The 22,639-nt window shown below is 39.6% G+C and overlaps 2 protein-coding genes across 2 annotated transcripts in view; one reads left to right on the top strand and one right to left on the bottom strand.

Annotated features, from left to right (window-relative positions):
* Positions 1-7,518, top strand: part of LOC306706717 (calsyntenin-2-like) — a gene marked incomplete at both ends in the record, with an annotated part of 120,730 nt that extends 113,212 nt beyond the window's left edge. The window contains 8 exons of the mRNA XM_079173880.1: positions 1,419-1,585; positions 1,898-2,046; positions 5,031-5,236; positions 5,445-5,612; positions 5,902-6,047; positions 6,329-6,449; positions 6,934-7,124; positions 7,297-7,518. Coding sequence (XP_079030006.1) covers positions 1,419-1,585; positions 1,898-2,046; positions 5,031-5,236; positions 5,445-5,612; positions 5,902-6,047; positions 6,329-6,449; positions 6,934-7,124; positions 7,297-7,518 — 1,370 coding nt within the window. The remainder of the gene's footprint in view (positions 1-1,418; positions 1,586-1,897; positions 2,047-5,030; positions 5,237-5,444; positions 5,613-5,901; positions 6,048-6,328; positions 6,450-6,933; positions 7,125-7,296) is intronic.
* Positions 7,519-14,819: 7,301 nt separating this feature from the next.
* LOC306706644 (SPRY domain-containing SOCS box protein 4-like) overlaps positions 14,820-22,639 on the bottom strand; it is a gene marked incomplete at its 5' end in the record, with an annotated part of 32,507 nt that continues 24,687 nt past the window's right edge. The window contains one exon of the mRNA XM_079173793.1: positions 14,820-15,404. Coding sequence (XP_079029919.1) covers positions 15,277-15,404 — 128 coding nt within the window. The 3' untranslated portion in view covers positions 14,820-15,276. The remainder of the gene's footprint in view (positions 15,405-22,639) is intronic.

Genomic DNA, 22,639 nt, shown 5'->3' with positions numbered 1-22,639 from the left:
ATGATTTAGTCAACTGAAGAACATACTATATATTCAGCATAACAGAAGGGAATTGTGTTGCTGCTGATTGTAATATGGTGAGGTGAGGAGTATCAACGATGATTTGACAAAGGGCAAAAAATATACTGATTGTTTCATGCCTACATTTCAAATGTTGTTGCTGAAGTTTACTGTAGAAGTCATAGGCTGTAAATAAGAAGTGGATATATTCAGCGTGACGTCCTCAATTGGTTTGTGTGCTGCCATTTTGAGGCCTTGAGTTAATCTTGGGTTTTTGGCCGTTGCCGTCTTGTTTGTTTTTTTCAACCATGAGTGACACGTGAAGGTGCAGCCAAGACATTTTAAGGCGAACAGAAGGTTACAATTAACTTTCATGACCTGAAATCACTCTGTGATAGCATTAAAGAAAAACAGAGACATCTCTGGACAACGCAGCGATAGTGACCCGTCAATCACCAGGTAGCTAATTGCATTGCAGACCTGGAAGTTGCCACCTGCAGAAGTTTGTTTTTATCATTTTAAACCAAAAAACATAAAATCACCACTTTTAAATAATTGTAAGTCTCCTTTAAGGCTGTTTTCCGTTTTATGTTCTGTGCATTTCTTTTTACGTCAAATTCTATTTTATGTTTTTGCTTGATTTGATTATCATTATGAACCAAAACTATTAATATTGTTAATAGATTATTTTCAAAATAATTAATATTTCAAGAGCACAATATGCAGTATACTATTTAAATTTAAAAAATGCATCTTAAATCTGCTTAAAGAACATACTGTATAAATGTGTAAATGGGTGGTGTGTGAAAAAGATTCATGGATGTTTTGTGCTTTTTCCCTGGAAAGGCTCAGTAAGAACAGGTTTGAAACCAAAAGCTTGACTCTGAGACCTGGCCGGTAAAATAAAAAAGCTAAAGTTTACTCAAGGTCGAAAAAAGGCCACAGTCAAAACCAGACAGGCGGGAAGGATGAGGCCAATGTATCCAAGAGGGGATCAGGCTAGATAGCACGAGTCCAAAAGGCAGTCAGAGAAAGCGGCTGGAATGCTGAAGGCAGGAGCAGAGCATACGATTTGGCGGGTAATTAATGGACGTGGGCCAGTATATATGCTACTGGGCTAATGGAGAAGTGGGAACAGATGGGTGCAGGAGGGGATGGGGAATGGCAGGAACAGAGGGGTTACTGAGGGCAGGTGAAAGTGGTCGGATCTGAAAGCACAGGAAAGTTATTACATGGCCGGTGAAAAAAGCAGACAAGGAAAATGTGACACTAGGAATTAACCCAATCTGTATCTATCCAACTGACCTTTTTTCCCCCTCATCCCCTCTGCCCCTTTCCACTTCTGTCCTTAAACCTCTCATATTACACTTTTCCTTTTTTCCTATTTGTGGTTCTCTCCTTTCTTGCGCTCCCTTTAGGTGGTGAGGTAGGGACCCCGAGGTTCACCCAGTACTTCCATGGCAGCCTGTCAGGTCTGACAATCCGACCGGGCCGCATTGAAACCCAGAAGGTTATTTCCTGTTTGCAGGCCTGCAAAGAAGGCCTTGATATCAACTCCCTTGAAAGCCTCGCTAAGGACATTAAGGTGTGTGAAAACACGCACGCACCTCTTTGTAATTCTATCTCTGTGAGGACACTCATTGACATAATAAGAAGTGAGGACCGGCCAAAATGTACACTCACACACTTACTCCAGCCTTTGATTGATAGTAACTTCTACCACCTTAGCAGTACTTCAGGATAGCAGTACAGGATGCGACTCTATAACATATACGATAACATGTAATTCCCCATCAAGCCAAGACTCAAATAATGTCGTTGAGCTACAACAGGAACACAATAATTGTTTCAACTGGAGGATTCTTTGAGGACAAATAGTATTTGTTTGTGTGTCCAGTTCCATTTTAACCCCGCCCAGTCTGTGCTGGTGGTGGAGGGAGAAGATCTGGACAGCATCAACACAGCCATGTCAAAGGTCTCCTACATTAACTCTCGCCAGTTCCCTACGCCCGGCCTCCGACGGCTACACATCACCACCAGCGTACAGTAAGTGCACATATACTTGGAGGATGCCTGTTCACTCACACTTTGACTTTTTTAACATCCATCTTCACATTCACTTAGTTTCACGTTTTCACATTTGCTGTAGGAGCTTCCCAGTTCAACCCATTCAACCGTATAAATATCATTGTGTAGTACAGATCTGCTGCTTCTTTTTGTTTGTGTGTATGTGTGTGGGTTTGGTGTTTAGCTCTATATGACACACATGTTTGTTGTGAAAACTAATGATGCATATTTTGCAGGTATTCTGTTTGAGGGAGCTATCCGGTTGTTGAATAGAGTGTGAGGTCTATAACTATCCCCAGAAGCCTAATGTGAACTGATGCATATATAATACATAAGACACGTTGGTCAACTTAAGTCACATAAGCTACAAACAGCCAAAGGAGTTGTGGTTAAAGCATTAAATGAAGGATCTGTCAGATGTGTTGTGTCTGACTTTGTCTTTAAGCCACAGAACTCCCAGTGAGATGGCAAAGGATGGATCATTAGTGTAAAAACTATTAAAACCACTAAACAAACCAGCTGGCCAGTGAGGACATTAAGCCTTTGGGTGAACAGGAACACCATCTTGTGAGCCTCTATTTGTCCTCGCTTTTTATTTTTTTCCATTCTCTCTTTCTTTTATTACCAGCCACGACAATGTGTGGGGTTGTGGCTGGTGTGATGCCAGCGCAAGATGCTGTAGTTTGCTGTCTGTTTTTCCTCTGTGTGTCTTTCTGTGATTCCATGTCTGGATTTAATTTAATTTGAATTGACTTTGTCCTCTCCCAAGGATGGTGATATTAGTTTGTCCAACATTTCTTCAAAGGACATTATCTTGAGAACTGCTGGGGCCCATTGTTATGAAATCAAATTACAAACAGTTTGGTCCACACAACAATGCATCATAAAAATGTCTTGCCTCTCCTTAATATTAATATTTGCAATGGCTATTCAAAGGATTAATACTAATCTTTTCGGTGACCCCAAAAAGAACCTCTTTCATGCCATCATCAGGCCAAAATCTCCATTTACACACAAGAAATATGAAAATCTTCTACTGGTATAGCTGGATTTATTATCAAAAGCACATGATACAACCATATGTGTGTACTGCATATACTGTTAACTGTAAATCATAAAACATTACCTCGTGTTCCTTTAACAAGAGAACGAAAAGGAAAATACTTCTTCCCAACTGCATCACATTGAATGATTGCATCTTTGTGTGCGTGGGATTGAGTGTGTGTGTGTGTGTGTGTATGCTTCTCCTCACTCTTAAAGTATTTGTCTATCCTAACACAACTTGTATGCCCATGTGTGCCACTTTGTGTGTGTTTAGTTGTGTGCTGCATGTGTGTATCGGAGCGCTGGCTCGTGTGTCTGTTCCCGTCTCCACACCCATCCGGCGCCTGTTCATTTGGTGAGCAGCAAACGCAGACAGGTCAAATCAGCTTAGATGTGAGATGGTCGATAAAGTGAGGCGAGCTCTGGGAGCAGCAATACAGGCTGTCTAACTCTGAACAACACTTCCCAGCTCCCCTCGAGATAAAGACAGACAGATCCGCCTTTACGCTCAGCAGATATGTTGAATCTGCCGTCTGTGACGGATGCAAAACAATAATATGTAGTCGCATTACACATTGTTGATATTTTTTCAAATTCTTCTTGAAGGTGTTGTGTTGTTTGAAAGCTGTGTTTCTTGTCTTTTTGTTACAAATTCTGACAAGCAGCCGGAGTAGCTCAATGATTCTGCCACTTCAGTATTCTCAGGGTCAGTGGATTTAGCATTTCAAACAAGCCTGGCTGAATCCAAGACCTTAAAAGCTAACACCTGTCTTGTTATATTTAGCTTTTCTTTCAAATGATTTATTCTTGTATGGGCAGAGGTCAAAGCTAATTACACTCACTTCAAACGTTTTAAAGGGACGCTTTACTTCATTGCAAAATTTTGTTTTTGTAACTTAACAGTTTATGAAGGGACGCTTCAGTTTGAAATGTTATGACTCTTATATTGTAATTATGTAATTATTATTTTCTTTTACTTTAATTTTCAAAGAGCAAAGAGTAAAATCTTGAAACCACCCAGTACATGAAAACTTGTTTTTGACATTTTACTCAATATACAGACTGTGATTATATACATTCTTCAGAACAAATGGGGATACTGAAGTGAATGCCAAATCATTTCACAAAGTACTATATGGTGAACATTTTCTGTCCATAAATGAAAACAAGACAATCACTTTGGGGGCAAACTTTGAAAATAAAGATGTTGAATTAAAGGGTTCAGTTATGTAATGAATACAATCTTTTTCTTTAGCCTTTGAAACTAGTAAGTGATATTCACATTATGCAAAAGCATCAAAACATGTACCTAAATCCTTTGAAGTAGCTTGTATTTGTATCTTGTTCTGGCATTTAACAAACCTTTAGAAGTGATATTCAGTTATCATCAATTACTGGAAAATGAAACAAAAACCCTTTTCATTATTATACACAAGAGCTCTGTGTATCTGTGTTTTAGTCCCTGCTCCTCTTACTGGTTTTCATACCACCTCTTTTTATTTATTTTTGATATATTGCTTATTTTGTCATGAAGATTTAATCTTGTAAAAAGGTTTTCTGGGCTTTTTAACACACGTGTGTCCATTTGTTTTGCTCATCCTAAAATCCATGAGTACAGCACTGTTTCTCCTCCCAGAATACAAACAATCTGCTTTTCTCTATCACAAAAAGTGTATTTTTTGCATTTTATGATCATTATTTGTGACAAAAATGCCACAAATACATAAGACAGAATAGTAATATCAAAACAAATGAGCAGTGGAGCAGTAACACTGGTGCCATCTTGCCCTGTAACCGCTCTCCTCTTCTTCTTCTTCTGTGTGTGTGTGTGTGTGTGTGTGTGTGTGTGTGTGTGTGTGTGTGTGTGTGTGTGTGTGTGTGTGTGTGTGTGTGTGTGTGTGTGTGTGTGTGTGTGTCAGGTGTTTCGGCGAGGACACGTGTCTCTCCATCCCAGACATCAAGTCAGTGGTTATGGTCCTGCCGCCCAGTGAACCGAGAATCACCATTGCAGGATCTAATCGGCTCGTCAGGCCCGCCAATGACCTGCGGGGCCCGCTGGGTGTGGCGCCCTTCAAAGAGCTCCACATCACCAGCACAGTGATGAAGGGAGACAGCTTCGGTGGATGTGAGTGGAGAGGATTGTTAAGATGCTCTCATTTCATACCAGCCTTGTAGCAATATTATAGTTCATTTGAAAGAAAATTAGTTTTTTAAATACCTGTTAAGGTTAGGGTTACAATCTTTTTTGCGTTTATGTGCACTGGATATTTATAGTTTTGAATCTACAGTATTCGCACACTCATTTCTCTGTCATTTTGTGTCCATGCGTACAGCCCATAGACAAGGTGTGATGGAGGTGATGCATAACTTGGACTACTGTGATGTGCTGGTAATTGGAGATGAACTGAATCCTGAGAGAGAGAGTTTGGAGATTCATCACAGTGCCTTGTTGGGAAAACACCTGGATGCCACCAACTCCACCTCTGGAATATCAATATATGGTAGGGCTTACCACTCTGGCAAGAGGGATGCTGTGTGGCTCTAATGCTCTATGCTGAGAAGACATCGTGAAATGCACATCCTTTCCACCTTCAAACCTTGAAGAATATCTCTAAAATGCTTTGGCCTTTATACAGCAATAAGATGGACATCCACAATCTATAGAGTAAGACAGCTGTGAAGGTCCCTGAAATCTCGTGTAATAACATATTACAGGTACAAACTGACACTCAGTGCTGCATGAGGTATTTTAGACCGTTGTATAACACATTTCTTCCTGCGTGTCACAAGGTGTGGACTCCATGGCCCACTATGAGCAGGCACTGAGACAGGTACGCTACAGGAACTGGCGACCAGCCACCCTGAGTGAGAGAAAGTTCAGACTCACCTGCTCTGAACTCAACGGACGTTACACCAGCAATGAGTTCAATTTGGAGGTCGGTTTGATGTATTTCAATATTTTAACTCTCTTTTACTCTCTTCTTCTCTTCATGTCCTTCACTCTTTATCGACTCCCTGCTGTCTGTCGTGTGTCTTTTTCGTGCTCCTTTTCTCCATTTTCTTTTATCTTGCTTTTGATCTTTCCTATGCTCAGTTAGTTCCTTTCATACCACATTGTCTGCCATCATCCTTTTAGTTTCTTACTTTTGTTGCACAAATTACGGTCCACCTTCTTTTTCTTGAGGATAATAGTCTTCGTCTCTCCTCTGTACTGAAGGTTAGTGCTCTTCACCACTCAGCACCTGTGGAACATGTCAATCATATGGCTGCCCAACCTCAGTACATGAGACCTGTCCATCACCCGCTCATGATACACACTCTCAACTCGCACATGTCAGGTAAGCCACATGTCATTCAAATGTATTCTGTGGTGGAGATTTGGTGCTGTAAGGATTTTTGCATTCATTACAGACTGTAATCTTTTAACTAGACAGATACCACTGACTTTTCAGTCACCTGCTGCCTAAGAGAAGCTGTTTCTGTTAGTCAGTCGATTATTTGGAAATGAAAACAAAGGTAAACATTAACAGTTATCCTTACAGTCCGTACATGTAATCATCTATTAGATTTCTGTCCTATAAGTTCAGTTCAGACCTACAGTACTGTTCTTACTGTACAATAGATGGATTCAGATCCACTTTTCAAAATGCAATGCGTGATTATAACGGACATTTTCAAATAAGCAGGCTCAGATAAGATGATTAAACTGGAGATAGCTTTGTTGTAAAGCTTTGTCTAACTAAATTGCTGCAACCCCCAGATAAGAATCTACAGCTGTCTATGTGTACATTATATATACAGCATATACCTTTTCTCCTTCAGGAGCAGCACCACCAGCAGCCACAGCAGTTATTGTGGTCTGTATCGCCGCCCTGGTGGTGATTGTGGTCATCGGCGTGTACAGGATCCACGCCACACATCAGGAGGGGTCCAGAGAAGATGAGGAGGAGGTCAAAGACACTGAGGAAGACTGGGACAACTCTGCACTCACCATCACTGTCAACCCCATGGAGGTTGGATTACTTTTTTTTAATTTAGTTTTGAGATGTTTTACTCCCTCAGAATGCTCATTTAAACACTAGAAGATTTGTTTTATCTTACAAATAGCTCTATTACATTTGATGCCACTGTAAAGTGGATTTGGGAGCTGTGGTGACCTTCACTAAATCACGCTTTGTTTTCTAGAATGTAGGAGGAGCTCAGGCGCATGATGAGGAGGTAAAAGAAGAGGAGCGTGATGAGGAGGAGGAAGAAGAAGAGGATGAGGAACAGGTGGGAGGAATGACAAGTGCCGAGTCCGACAACAGTGATGCAGATGAAGAGGATGGAGAAGAAGAGAGAGAAGAGGTGAAAGAGAGGAAGCAGAAGGGAAAACGAGAGTGGGACAGTTCCTCCATAACATACTGACCACACATACGTAAACATATATCTGCACATACAAACATTCTATACATACACGTCTCTCTCTCTCTCTCTCTCTCTCTCTCTCTCTCTCTCTCTCTCTCTCTCTCTCTCTCTCTGTGTCTATCCCTCTCTCTCTATCAACCACACACACACACACACGCACACAAACATGCATTAGGCAGACATTCCTTCATGCTCGCTACAGGTAGGGCCTACAAACACACACACACACAAACAACAAACAAAACAGAATCTCTGATAAAATTATTTACAATCTGTTGCTGGAAAAAAAAAAACACTTTGAATCGTCCCACGTTGTCGTTTTTAATGACACATCTCCCTCTGCTGGACAAAGTCAGAACTACAGAATCAGCTGCAGTCCCCACACTGCTGGAAAGCATTGTCTGTGCATTATGTATATTATCATTCGCAGTCAATGAAGCTAAATATAGGATGAATATCAAACAAGCATCTTCTCATTATATATTCACACTCATGTGATGAAATTAAATCTAAACTCTTGAATTTAGTGACATAAATGATCTTGATTCTTACATTAACACAATAATGTGGGCTTTTATCCAAACATTTAATATGTGAAAGTGGATGTGTCAACAGATTACTTTTGTATCGTTTATGCTTTAAACAGATTGTCTGCAAGATGGTGAGTTATTAGCAGATATATCAGCCACATGTATCCATAAACGTATTTATTTGTTGATGTATCCATAAACATTTAAAAATATAATTCCTTTGGCCTATATAGTAGGTATAACATAGCCGTATTCTCACTCAGTGTATATATCCTCTGTTGCAATATTTAAGTCAAATCTCTCCCTCTGTGTGATCAGTGCTGAGTTTTGTGGCCTGGACACTAAAGAGAAACAACCTCCTGGATATTTGATCTCTTACCATAAACATTTCATGTTCATCCTTATTTATATACAAAGCAGCATTATTAACTTCGAATATATTACACCTTTCATTTCTCAAAAGTATTTTAAAGTTAAATTGATCACTGATCTGATAAAAAAAAAGTTGATTGTAGTTAAAATACTTTGTTGTTTGTTTGCATCTGCCTGTGTACCAACTCTATCAATACTGTGGCCTATTGTAGCTTCTACTGTTTAGGGTTTGATCAGTTCTCTTTCTTTTTTCAGCAGATGAAATAATACAGAGATGTCACTGTATGCTACTGATGTTCTGTCTTTCTGTGTTTTTAATTCCATAAAAGAAGCCCTCTATGCAATTATGGGCCCAGTATAAAGGACCAGTACACAGAAACAGGGGTACTCCAGTGATTTAAAACTGCACTCGCGTAATGGTTTGGGACGTACAAGAGACAGATTTGGGGGAAAAGGTCAAGATTGCAACAGAGACAGCATAGCAACTGAGTAGCATCTCTTCTTAGACCAGCTTGGTAAATGCACAAGGGCTGGTTTCACAAATATTTAAACTTTACACAACATAATACCAACTTTAACTGTGTGCTTTAGATCGAGCTAACTTAGATATATGTTTATAAATTGATCAATTGCATATATTTTATTATATTTAATATCTTAAGTACGATTCATTTGCTATGGATTCTGGGTAAATGTGTGTGACAAATACAAAAAACTTGCTCTGAGTCCCAACTTAGCCTAAGGATAACACAACTACTGTTATTGTCAGTTATGACTGTCATGAATTAGACTAATCTCAGGGCAAAACACTTTAGACACCTCTGTCAAATATCTTTTTGAAACCAGGATAAAGGTTTGTCACATGTCCAAGTTAAAATAACCCTGATTCCATCATCAAGGTTATATTCTCAGACTTGACAGATGGAGAAGTGCACCTTTTGACAAGTAAACGGTGATGTGTTAAATGAATGGAGTGCCCCTTATACAGTCAGATGAAGACCCACTGGTGCTTGTTTCCTGGTGTTATCAAGTCAACTTCACCAGGACAAACAAACAGAAGTGGAAACTTCATTAATATCAGTTCCATCTTGTACCATCGTTAATACAGATTCATTTATATTGCAAAAACAAAGTTTGATTCCATGAGTTTGTCTACATTCAAATGATCTAAAAGCAAATCCTCTGACCACCTTTACTCAGAGAAATCACTTCTGACCCGTTCATGTCTACACAGTATCAGTGACTATTACTCCCTCTGAGCTCTCTAGCTGATACGTCTCCTGTTCACCTACTACCCCCCCCCCCTCTGTTGGCCTTTAAGCACCTGTGATTGTGATGTCATCATTGTGAAACAATTGCCTTGTTTCCCTCGTCCCTCTTTGTCATATTGTGCTTCTGAAAGATCAAAGTGAAAAAGATTCTTTTACATATAATAACAAACCCTGTAAAAATGTTCAAGACAGTTATTTTATATATCTGTTTCTTTTTCTTTTGTAAACAAAATGGTTGGGATTTCTCTCTCTTTAGTGGTCATCCCACTGCTTTCTGTATATTGACCAATAAAGACTTGTTTTAGACTCTTCACAGCTCTCCTACTTGTTTGTGGACTAGACAGCTGGTGTGTGTGTGTGTGTGTGTGTTTATTTGTGTTGATGAACTGAGAGATTCATGTAGATGTTAGACAGCTGCCTGAATTCACAAAATCACACATTACTGGGCCAAAAAAAGGCCTGATATGTAATGCGTATTCTACTACAACGTATGAGGAACACATTACCATGTCAACGATGTTGTGCAATTGAATTAACCTCAATAAGTAGTAATAATGATCCATGATTTTCTTCGTTATATTATATCCTTTTTCTACAAACTATAGCCGAGTGGTTAAGGCGTTGGACTTAAGATCCAATGGGCATCAGCCCTCGTGGGTTCAATCCCCACTCCTGGTAAAATAGAAATGTGATTTATAAGTATTATTATAACAGCAAACAACTAATAGCTAGATGTGGAGTAATTTCTACTTCAACAGAATATAGTGCCACTCTTGCTCCGCCTTGCTTTGTTGGCAAAGCAAGCAGCATGAACTTTTTTGGGTGACTGTGGCTAAGGGTCGTCCTTCAATCAGAAGATAGGCGGTTCGATCCCCAGCTCCGATAGTTGCACGTCTTGTTTTGAAATCCTATACCACGATAGTTTTCGACATACTATGCACGACATGACTTTTTAAAAACTTTTTTTGACTTTTTTTGGCGCGTGACGAGGAGGAAGAAGAAGAGGATCAGGAACAGGTGAGAGGAATGACAAGTGCCGAGTCCAACAAACAGGATTTCAAAACAAGTAATTGTGTATGTCAAAGAAAGTCATATAAATTGTCTTTCCGACAACACTCCTTTCACCCACTGAAAGTCCACATGAACCCACTGATGTGCAACTGTCGGAGTTGGGAATCTTCTAGATTGAAGGATGACACTTCTCTCACTTAGCCACAGCCACAGCCACAGTACATGCCCATCCCAAGGCGGAGCTCTGATAATCAAAGAGTAAGTAATACTTATAAATCACATTTCCATTTTACCAGGAGTGGGGATTGAACCCACGAGGGCTGATGCCCATTGGATCTTAAGTTCAACGCCTTAACCACTCGGCCATCCTGGTGATAATTGCATTATTTGTAGAAAAAACATATAATCGATGAAAGTAAAAAAAGTCATAGTATAGTATGTCAAAAAAAGCCACAGTATTGTATATTTTTACTTACCATACTATGACATTTTTGGACTTTATTTGACCTTTACTATGACCTTTTTCGACATACTATACTATGAATCTTTTTATACTTTATTTGACATACTATACTGTGATTTATTTTTGCTTTTTTGACTTACTATGCTATGACTTTTTTAAACTTATTTTTGACATAATATATACTATGACTTCATTATTAACCTTTTCAACATTCTTTCATCATTCTATACTTTGAATTTTTTCGACATACTATACTATGACTGTTTAAGACTTTCTTTGACATACTTCTTAACAACTTTTTTGACATTCTATACTATGACTTTTTTTTTCTTTTTTCAAGACACATGTAAATTCACCATGTTAGTCACAGACACATTGTAAGTTTAGTTTAATAAAGCTATCATGCAATGTAGTAAAGTAAAGAAAACAAATGGCATATCTTCATCTTTGAATACTAATTGATTTTTCGTTATCATGCTTAGAATATACTGCTCAATACTTCTAATTTTAACTTAAGTGCATTTTAAATGCCTTCATTGAAGTTTATCTATTAAACATGCAGATCTTGTGGGGATGAAGTGTTGCTGCTCTGCTTTGGCTTCCCGCTTGCAACAGTGCTGACTATTCATTTTTGTACTCAGCAGGCCCCTGAGGATGAAGAAATACAAACGTCTAATTAGTAGCTTAATGGGCTTTTTAACTGATGAACCAAATGTTCAATAACACTCTCACCCGTGCTGGAGAAAACCACAGTGTGCCTGGGAATGGCAAGAATGTGATTAATTGCTATTGAAAGTATGCCAATTGGTGTTTTCTGAACACAGATGCTTGTTCAGCACCACCCCCTGTACACTCAAACAAATCCTCACAATTCAATTTAGATTTGTCCCTTTAATTCAGCTCAACTAAAGTTACACCACTTAAACCTCAGGTGGACTCATTTGAACAGCAACTTGCAGGTTGGATTTCTGTTTTAAACTAAATTAATGCTTTCATAAAAATGAACATTTAAAAAGACATTGGGACAGAAATTCAGTGAGAGTTTCTGTGTGTGCAGCATGCAGGCAGGCAGAAATACAGTGGAGGAAAATACCATCTGCTGTGTCTGGTACACTACAGTACTAGCATACTGTACGTTCAAATGTTTAATTCTCTTCAAAGTATTTCATAGATTTTGTTAATTAAGAGGTTTTATAATAGCATTTGTATTGTCAGTGGTCTGTAACTAATTACATTTACTCTACTCTTCTACTACTTCACCACCATATTTCAGAGGGACATATTGTATTTTTACTCCACTATATTGATCTGACAGCTGAAGTACCTTTGTACTTTATTTTACAAATAAAACAAGTGTATGTAACGTAGCTAGATTCAACTCCACCTCAACCAGCTACACCATTAAATGGTGAATTTTACCTGTCAAAAGAAACACAACAGACATTTTTCAAATTCACTTGGCTTTTATTCACATTTCATATCTGTTGACATCTCAACTGCACCGTCTGTCCATACATTCCACTACTTTTCTGAATGGGCCTTTTCTCCCCATCCTAACTGATAAAAACAAGAGTTCAGACCACCATCATCACAAATAATAGTAATAATAATAATAATAATAACAATAATAATAATAAAAGCAGCATTAAAGAAACAACTTTTGATTTCTCTCTCCCTTCATCACCAGCATATTTGTATTAAATGTACCTGAATGTAACCATCAATCATCAGACAAACAGATAGCTTGTGATAAATAATAATAATAATCATCATCATCCTGCCATCATCAGAATCAAACTCCACACTCACAATAATATTAATAATAATAATAATAATAGTGTAGAATACAAACTCAAGATGTTAAAAAAAAGTGACTCAAGCCTTTTTTAGGAAAGAAAACATGATTGGTCTACAGTGTGTGTGTGTGTGTGTGTGTGTGTGTGTGTGTGTGTGTGTGTGTGTGTGTGTGTGTGTGTGTGTGTGTGTGTGTGTGTGTGTGTGTGTGCGTGCGTGCGTATTGGTCAACTGCATCCTATTCTGAGCCAGAATCTGCTCTGTGCTGCAGTAGCAGTAATGTTCCTACGTCCTGCTCCAGCCTTTCTTAAAGATCCAGTGAGACTAGCTCTGCTATGGTCCTGTTTGTTTGCTTATTCGTTTGTGGTCATTAAGACAGATGTGCGGACAGCAGACAGATACTGTCTGGTACCAGTGAGCTACAGCAGGCTGCTACAACAGCAGGTGAGGCTCTTCTTACTGCCAACAGCATGATAGCACTAGTTACACTGCGATGGGCCACGACCTACAGCTCCTACAGACGCATTCACACACTCCAAGGCTTAGTATGAAATACTTTGGTTGTGATTGACATCATAATACATGATTTAGTGTCCTGTGAGTATTGGTTCTCAGTGCTACTTAACAAACAAAGCACTTCTCTCCTGTTTACTGCTGTATTAAAGCCCCTTTTAGACACATAGTTCCTTGACGGCAATCCTAATAAGTTGGACCTGCTAACTATAACACTTCTTACACCCTGCAAGTTTTAACTGGATATATCCACACTATCATGAAGGCCACAGCAGCACAAATGATGCACATAAAAGGATTAAATGCACGTCTTGTTCACTAATTAAAAGCTCTTAAAAAGTGTTTTCTCCCTCAGCTGCTACTATGATCGATGGGGTTCTACAAGAACTTTATTTTCAGGTTTTGCTTATTTCATATTATAGATTTGTGCATTTCCTCTTCTGTCAGCTCGTCTGACTGGTTGAAAGTCAGAGGCTGAGCTCATTTAGAAAAAGGTGATGCACACATTTCCATCCAGCAATATTTAAATTGAAATCGGATCGCAATTGGTGGGTTGTTTGGATTATTGTCAATGAAATCTGATCGAATATCTAGATGTCAGATCATAAAAATGATCAGACCCTCCTTCATTTTTCAAGTGGATGAAATGATAAATATGCTGTAAAAGTTCTTTACATACAGCATATAAGGAAACGAGAAATCCAATGTAATGCTCGTCCTTTTGTACTTGGCCATTCTAGAATAAAAGGCAGCAAAATAAAATGATTAGTTATAAAATAAACTAATAAATGATTAAATTGATGAGTGGGAACTGGTGGTGAGCTTCTTTCACGCCGACTATGGTCATCAATTAAGGCTAAAACAGCAAAACACATTTTAAAAATCCATCACTGACGCAATATTCTTCCTTCATATCATTCTTTTTAAATTCCACCACGCCTTCTCCTGCACCAGGTGCTAAATACTGTGCGAGCATTGTGAATATATCCATGACAAACTTTTACGTAACCATCTCTGAACGACAAAAAGCCATCACTTTAACTGACAGACGTTACTTATTCCATGTCTGAAAAGGGCTTAAATCTCATCAAATGTTTGCATAAAGCCAGGAGATAAGTTCACCATGCTTATTTCTATTTACTAAACTTTGCACACACCTTGCAGCCATGTTTTTGATCTACTCTGTATGAGATGTGAGCTTTTGGTCGGGCCCCGAGTCAATCAGATAAAAACAACATTAGAGCTAAATCCTCTTTCATTCGTCTGGGCACTGCAGCCTGTCACCTGTGTCAGTGGAGACCATGAATACAGGCTATGGTGCCCAACAGCAATGATATGGTCACTGACTGTATGTCAGAAAGGCCTCCAGGGAAAGGATTAGTGTGCTTTCTCAGCGCAGTGTTCATTCTCATCACTAGGTGGCAGTGGTTCATCGGAACACTGTCGCCTCTTAACCACATCGAATGGGTTTTCTTTCTGGATGAGTGAGACACTGATGGGATACCATCATCAATAATTTATTTCAAGTCAAAAACAAATGATAAAGCAGCTCGAAATCCAAAATAAGCTGGTGCTGTCTTTGTTTGAAAGCCTGGACCTCCTCTGTCAGTTCTGCATTCATCTTACTCTCAATCCTTTTAATGAATCCATCTTTTGTCGAGCTATGGCGCTCTCAGTGTGGACATGCTTCCATCCATAATCCTCTCTTTGCATCCTTTAATTAATACATTTTATTTATCCATCTCTAGACTTTCCGGTGGTCTGGTTCGTGTCCTTTACTCCCAGTTGGCTCTGCTGGTGTCAGTCACTGGTATTGGAGGTAACTTTTCAGGGACTGGGGCAGAGGGAGGCTCTCGATCTCCTGAAGCCGCTCCCGACCCAAAGCCAGGCGGGCTGCACGCCGACACAGATCCATCAAAGGAAGAGGCTCGGCTGAGGAGAGGGAGAAAGATGGAAAGATCAAATAAGTAAAGAGAGGATGTATGAGGGGGAAAAAAACTTTAGGAAATGACTTATGCAAAGTGTGAGTTATGACGGTTTTGGCGTGTGTTACATTAGGCGTGTTTATGTTTGTACCTTCAGCCAGTGTGATTAATACCCGGTGGTAATCGGGGGGTCCCCCTACCTGGTGCTTCAGTGTTATGCTGAAGTCTTACACAGACTCAACACGCAACAAGATTTCATGGAATCCAATCAACTAGGCTATAGTCTAACACGCTTTACACACACACACACACACACACAACACAAGGCTTATGTGGTTAATATTAAAGGCCATTCACACAACGACGCAACAATTATTCCCTGAAACAGAATCCACACAGCGCACTCGCCTCTCTGTCTCTCTAACCCGACACCCAGGCACACACTTGAACTCGACACTCACACACCTGTGTGTCCCTGCACAACTTTTCACTTCATACAAAGCAGGTCTATCACAAATCAGTCACAGCACATATGCACATAGGCTAGAGATAGAAACAGTTCTATCTTAACCTTAAAGAAGAATGAACGAGTTAGCGTTTTTGTCAACTACACAACATTTGTGCCTTACCAGAAACAACCAGGTATCCAATGGCAATATAAGAGCAACAATACTTTACTGTATTTATATTTGTGAATAAATATTTTGCAGTTTGAATAATGAATACTGCTGGACATAGTTAGTTTTAAAAAGATATGTTTAGTGACAATTGCAAGCGTCAAATCATCATAATCTTTCCAGAGACTTTCAGTGGGTCTCAAGTGTCGGATCCCCAGAGACCCATCGCATTTTGTAAAACCGCTTGCAACTCTGTCTTTATTACATGCATAATACATGTTAATGTCCGTTATGCATGAATGAATAAGAGAGGAGTGATGATGCACACCTTTAAATATTTTAACCTCCTCCTCAAACACACACATGTGTGCTGTGTGTACACCGTTTGTAATAAGTTGTATTACTTTGAGTCCATTTTGAACACCGTCTGTCACATCGATTTTCTATCCTGCTGAAAGGCTCATTCTGGGGAAACTGACTGCCACAGTCTGCCCCATGACATCACTCTGCTCTCTGTACTGTGAGCTCCTGGTCAGCCTTAGCTTTGACTTTCACACCAGGGTTAAGGAGGAAACGGATGCAGGAGGCTGCGGTCTGAGCTGCAGCTCACACAGACCACGGAGCAGAGGAGGCGGAGGGATGGTGTCCATCGAATTTCTATTTCCATGTGACTGTAATGAGCACATCATAAACAAACAATGTTGTGGTAATTCCCATCTACAAAACTCACAAATTGTACACAAACATTAAAAAAAAGAACCTCCCGAAAAAGGTGCCACTAGAGTCCGACCAATACATCAGCTAACTTTAGCTTAGCACAGATAATGGGGTTGTGTTTCAATTGCCTGCTGCATTTTTTATCTGGTTGCAGGTTAACAAGATACCCAGATGTCACCGTTTCTTTTCTTTGCTCTTTCATTTTAGAAAAGAGCAAAGTAGAAAACATTTAGGCAGTATCAACATATTTGTTGACAATTGTTGCTTTTGCCAGGAAGGTTTATGTAATTTACATTAATTTCATAACAGCAAACATGCTGCTGCTGTCTGTCTCGTTAAGCCAGTCTTAGTTCTCAATGTGTCATATTTAACATTTTATATGTTCTGCTGCTCATGTCACGTTCATGAGTTGAGAACAGTAATTGGGCTGCTATTCAAAGCTCAAAGTGCTTAGACAGCAAAAAGTGACCAAAGTGGAAGCTGATCTTGACAAGGAATTCAAACAGAATGCTTTTGAACCACAAACAACACTGACATATTGGTATCGCCATAAGTTGGCAGATACAACAACAAACTGCAGTTCAAAAATATTTGTTTTAACTTCGTAACAGTGTCACCAGCTGAATGTATCCACCAGAGAGCACTGTCAACTTAAGTCCCACTAAACACAGTATTTTATAGAAATGTAAGGGATCTTTTTTTATGTGTATATGTTGATGTTTCATCTGGAAACAGAGATTGATAATAAACCTTACTTGTCTGCATCTCAGAAACTATCAGAGGCAGAGAAGATGCTCCAAAGATTAGCTGATTCGACTTTGGTGATGGTCTGGATGTTGTGTATCTGGGGTCATTTGTTCATGCTGGAGGAAAGTCTGACATCCAATTTTCAAACCGTAAACCATAAACAATAAACATAAACTTGCTCATTGAATGTCAATTATTTAGTCTTCGTCCTTCTCCCTTCAATGACTTTTAACAGCTTGGCCTCGTGGCTTCCTCCATACGGATTTTACAGTGTCATCCGTTACAATTAATAGTAACGACCACTTTTGATTGGCTTAATTACACAGCACAGCAGAGTGGGAGGGAGGGAGGAGAGGAGAGGGACAAAGTGAAGTCCATGATCCAACAGCCCCGGCCCCACCTCATCAAACCCTTCCACCTGAGGACACTCTCAGTCAGGCGAATGCTGTACCCACACATAGCTTACCAAACTTCACAGCACACGCAACAGCCTTAGAAACTCGTGACCCTCACCAACGCAATGGCAGAACAACAATGGAAGTAATTTAGATGGAAAGGGGGAGAGAGAAAGTGGAGGGGTAAGAATGAGAGCAGAGAGAAGAAAATATCCAATCACTTGATGTGTGAAGTTGCAGAAGAAAGAACTCCTTTCAGCAGAGATACCCTTAGAGATGATGTCTTTATCTTGTAACTGTGAGCTAGTGGTACGTATCTTATTTTGGAGGTGTGAAGGCCTTTGCGAGGATCCTGTGTGGCATTAAAGCACAGCTAGTCTATCAGTCTGCCTCTCCCTGCTGTTCTTGTTTTAAAAAACCACAAGCTTCCATCACCCGTTGTATTTCTGGATGCCCTCCACCACCTGCTGCAGTAGCTGCACCGCTGTGTGTGTGTGTGTGTGTGTGTGTGTGTGTGTTCAAGGTTAAACCAACCAAAGGACTATCCAGCCTCTCAACACACACACACAACTTGTACATACTTCAGCTCTACATTAGTGTGTTCTTGCAGCGTCACATTCATGCTCATCAACGCTCCTCGATGTGTCACGATGACACAATGTCAGGGGTGATTTTTAGTTTTGCCTGTTTGACTCTCAATTACGCTGCTATTATGAGAGCTGCTCTTGTCCCATTAGCAAGGTATACAGCAGATGAATGCCATTGTATTCAGATACAGTGAACAGCTGATAAGTGATTCACACAAGTCATTTTGTGTGCATCTAACAATTTTTTTTCGTATGAATAATTATCATAAATTAATCTGTCAATTATCTTTTGAAAAATGCATTATTCATTTAGTCTATTCAAATTCATTCAATAGTGAACATGCCCATTATAACCTCTCAGTCCAAGGTATTCAATAAACAATGTGAATCTAAAAAGCTGAAACTAGCAAATGTCTGGTATTTAATTGAATGAAATATTTCTTCAAATATAAACACGGCAAAAACATGACAGCAGGTCACGCTAGCAAAGGTAGAGTATTGATCAGTTATGTACAAAAAACAAATTCAATTGTGAAAACCTTGCACACTCACCTGTGCCACTGCACTACAGTTTACAACTTTTCTTCAATCCATAAACTTCTACAGTTAATCTGTTGTTGTTCATTTTCCAGACCTTGACGGCTCAGTTAATAGACTAATCGTTTCAGCTCTGATCAACAAACACAAAATGACCCATAAAGAGCAGCTCATACTGGTTTCGATAATTACTGCACTTAAATGTAGTTAGAGTGTGAGAGCTGAAGAACAACAGAGCAGACTCATTAACAGCTCTAAATATAGAGACAACAGAAATAAACAGTGGTGCTAAGATGGCTTTACTGCCACCCTCGCTGATGACCAGAGAGACCGAAAGTGTTTACTGACACCTGCTTTCGATTGGCTAATGTCTTCTTTTTGCTACAACAATAGATACTAAGCAAAATCTGCAAAATTTAAATGTTGAATGATATGAAGAATCAAAAGTTAACTAGCACAAAAATCAAGAAAAAGTCAGCCAAAACCAAACATGGTGTTGAAAGACCAAAAACAACGTGATAATAACTGTTACATAAGATCGTCTATCCTGTGTGACAATACACAAACATGTTTATCAGGCAAACACAAATATGGCTCATTAGCTGTTCTACATTTGTTTGGCAAACTTCCAGAGAAAAGCAGTATTCATGCGGAAGAGTCAGCAGCATGCATCTGAAAATGCCCATTTGAGATTATTTTGGCGAGTGAGTAAGCTTTGACGTGTGCATGAGAGCAATTTTGTACCAGATCCAATTAACGTGAGCACACTCGTAGGCCCTTTAGTGCTCAGTTATGTGGAGACACTTTCAGCGGACGACACTGTGGTTGCCGAGAGGAAGGATACACTGTCAACTCTCTGTGTTTCTCGCCCTTCATCTGATGAAAAAACGTGGAGGGCTTGAAACGACAAAAGTAAAAAGTAGACCGAAAAAGTGAAAATAATATTGGTGTAGCTCTATAAGGGATCCAGAAGCTGTTTTTAAGTTTGTCTGAATATGAATCATCAGCTGCCCTCCAGATGTGTATAATGGCTTGGTGTTGCATTATACAACTTATTAACTGGGCATACTAACATCTATTTAAATACTAAGTGCATTAACGATAATGATACATTTTATACTATCAGCATCTTCTAAAAGACGCTAATGAGGAGAGAAACTGAGGATGATCAGCAGCAGGTCATTTACCCCTGCATCATTACACATTCAGTGCATTAAGAAGAATTACGCTTCAAAATGCTGCAGGACTGAATATCATCAGTGTGTGTGAATATCTTAACCTGTTCTTCACCACAGAGATGCAAAGGATCATTTGGTTGGTGACACATTAAATCAGTATTCTCAAGTGAGAAAGGGGCATTGTCCTTTATAGATCTCTTCAGAGTTGAATTAAAATGAGTAAGTTGAAGTGGCGATCCTAAAGGTTTCATTAACGGTGGACTTAGAATTGTGCTTAGCAGAACGGTTTAGCAGTCTGGAGTCATTGGCTGCCTCTGAAATTCCATATTAAAATGCTATTTTTCAAATTGCGTGCATATTTCCATTTTTTGTTAGTAAACAAAGAAGAAAAACTTCAAAACAGCATTTCTTTTCCCGGGAATGTCGCCATAGATTAGACACCCAGTTTGTAATACTACAAATATATAAATACTGCAATAATGTCATCAGTGGGCCAGAGGCTCAATCCCCATTGTCCTTCCTACTTTGGCCAAAAATAGTGACTTTAAAAAACTTTATTTAAAAGAAAATCTTTGAGATTGCCACTTTCAACTGTGAAATGAATCCTGGACAATCTGTGAGCGCAAACGGGCTCATTACCGAGGAAAATATATTCAAAAAGAGATGAGATGAGAGTGTGAACAAGAATCCTGTGAAGTGCTTTATTTCCTCTTTGCTCCTGAGCCTTTGCTCAGGAACACGTCGGCACATGCAGTTACCACACAGGACCATTTATATGAAGGTGGCAGACCTCTATGAATTTTGCAATATGGCTTTACTAAAGCTGACTACTGGATGTGTGAAGTGATCCCAGCTAGTGAAGAACTTCTTGCCTGATGAGACATTTTATATGGATATGAATTGTGACCCCGAGTCTGGAGCGAAGGGAACAAGAAGTAATAGGGGCACACAGTGTGACATGACGCCTGTAATGAGATGCAGCGCACAGCAGTGCAGGGCAGGATTTATTGTCTGTGTGGACATTGATAATGAGAAAGAGGGTGAAAATGGCAACAGCAGCATCACTTTTACGATGGATGTTAAAACTGACCCGAGGGGAGGGCCGGGAGCTAAAAAAAAATTTAAAAAAGCCTGACAGATGATAAGTGAGTTCAAAAGAAATACTGCAGAGGAAGTCAGAGAAAAGACAAAACTCTTCAAGCCAAACTAAAAACTAACTTCTCCTTTCTTTTTGTGTTAGGCAATAAAAACTGTGGCGACATTGCAGCTATTGTCCATTTTTTTATAAAGTGTTTTTTGGACACATTTGTGGAAACAAACGTTTCACTGACATTTTGAGAGCCGGCATTGTTCGCAGTTGCTCCCGAGTGGAGCGCGTCGTAGCGAGCTAAGCTAACTAGCGAGCTAAGCTAACTAGCTTCCATTCAAAAAAGGGGAAGCTATAGATTTTTTTCTGACTATAGTCAACCTAGTTTTCTAATGCTAGAAATAATTCCCACAAGACACTTTGCTATTTCATCGCCTGCTGAGACATCTCAAGTGTTGTATTTTAGAGAGGTGGGGGTCCAGCTAGCGTTAGCCGTCTCTCTTTCAAGGTCCAGTTGTAGCGATGGCCAGCTGGTTATTGCCAAGTGACACGACAAAGTATAGTTTGCGCCCATCCATGCACTTACTGCACCGAATACATTATGGTATTGACTGTCGCAACCAAAAATGCACGTTCCCTGCAGCACCCTAACATAGAGCCACTATCACTGCAGAAAAACAAATAGAATGTACATTTCTTTTCTTGGTAAAAAACTAACTAACTACCAAGTACATGAGTCTAAATAAACACAGGGGATAATAGATATACTGATTACTTGGAAACGCATACGTTGCATATAGAATAGATGGCTCAGGGAAACATGATCCTCTTTCTCTTTCTCAAGTCTTCCTCCCTCCTTTTGCCACAGCTCATCTCCATCTCATTTGTAACAATACACCTCGCTCCCCTTTCCTCCTGCAAAGCCACTTCTCCTGCAAAGAATGCAACCCTCTGCCGGCTTTCTTCTCTGCTTTGCTTTGCTTTGCATCCCTGCCCGTCTCTCACACTCGCTTTTTCATCTTCTTCCCTTTGTACTCTCCAAGGTCAGGGAGTTTGATCTGCTCTGGCACATTAGAAATCCTCACTGTCGGGTGAAAGCTGTATTATCTTCAAAATGTCAACAAGAGATAGAAAAACAGGTGTGCGTCGAGCTTGATGACCATGCAGTTTTCTTGAATATCTGGTTGCTTTTGGAAGTGCTTCTAAACCCGAGAGGATGAAGAATTTAGAGGAGCATGTAATCCTTTAATCCTTTAATTAAAGTCAATATGAAATGAAAATGAACTAAACTGTAATTGCAAAGTTTGCACACAACAACAGTGGTAAAATGGGGACTAATATACAATCCAAGTGCTGTGTACATATACACAGAGTAAT

The sequence above is a fragment of the Pholis gunnellus genome (assembly GCF_910591455.1).
Source record: "Pholis gunnellus genome assembly, chromosome: 14".
Taxonomy (NCBI): domain Eukaryota; kingdom Metazoa; phylum Chordata; class Actinopteri; order Perciformes; family Pholidae; genus Pholis; species Pholis gunnellus.
Note: the sequence above shows the minus strand (reverse complement) of the source record. Positions and strands in the feature narration are given on the sequence as shown.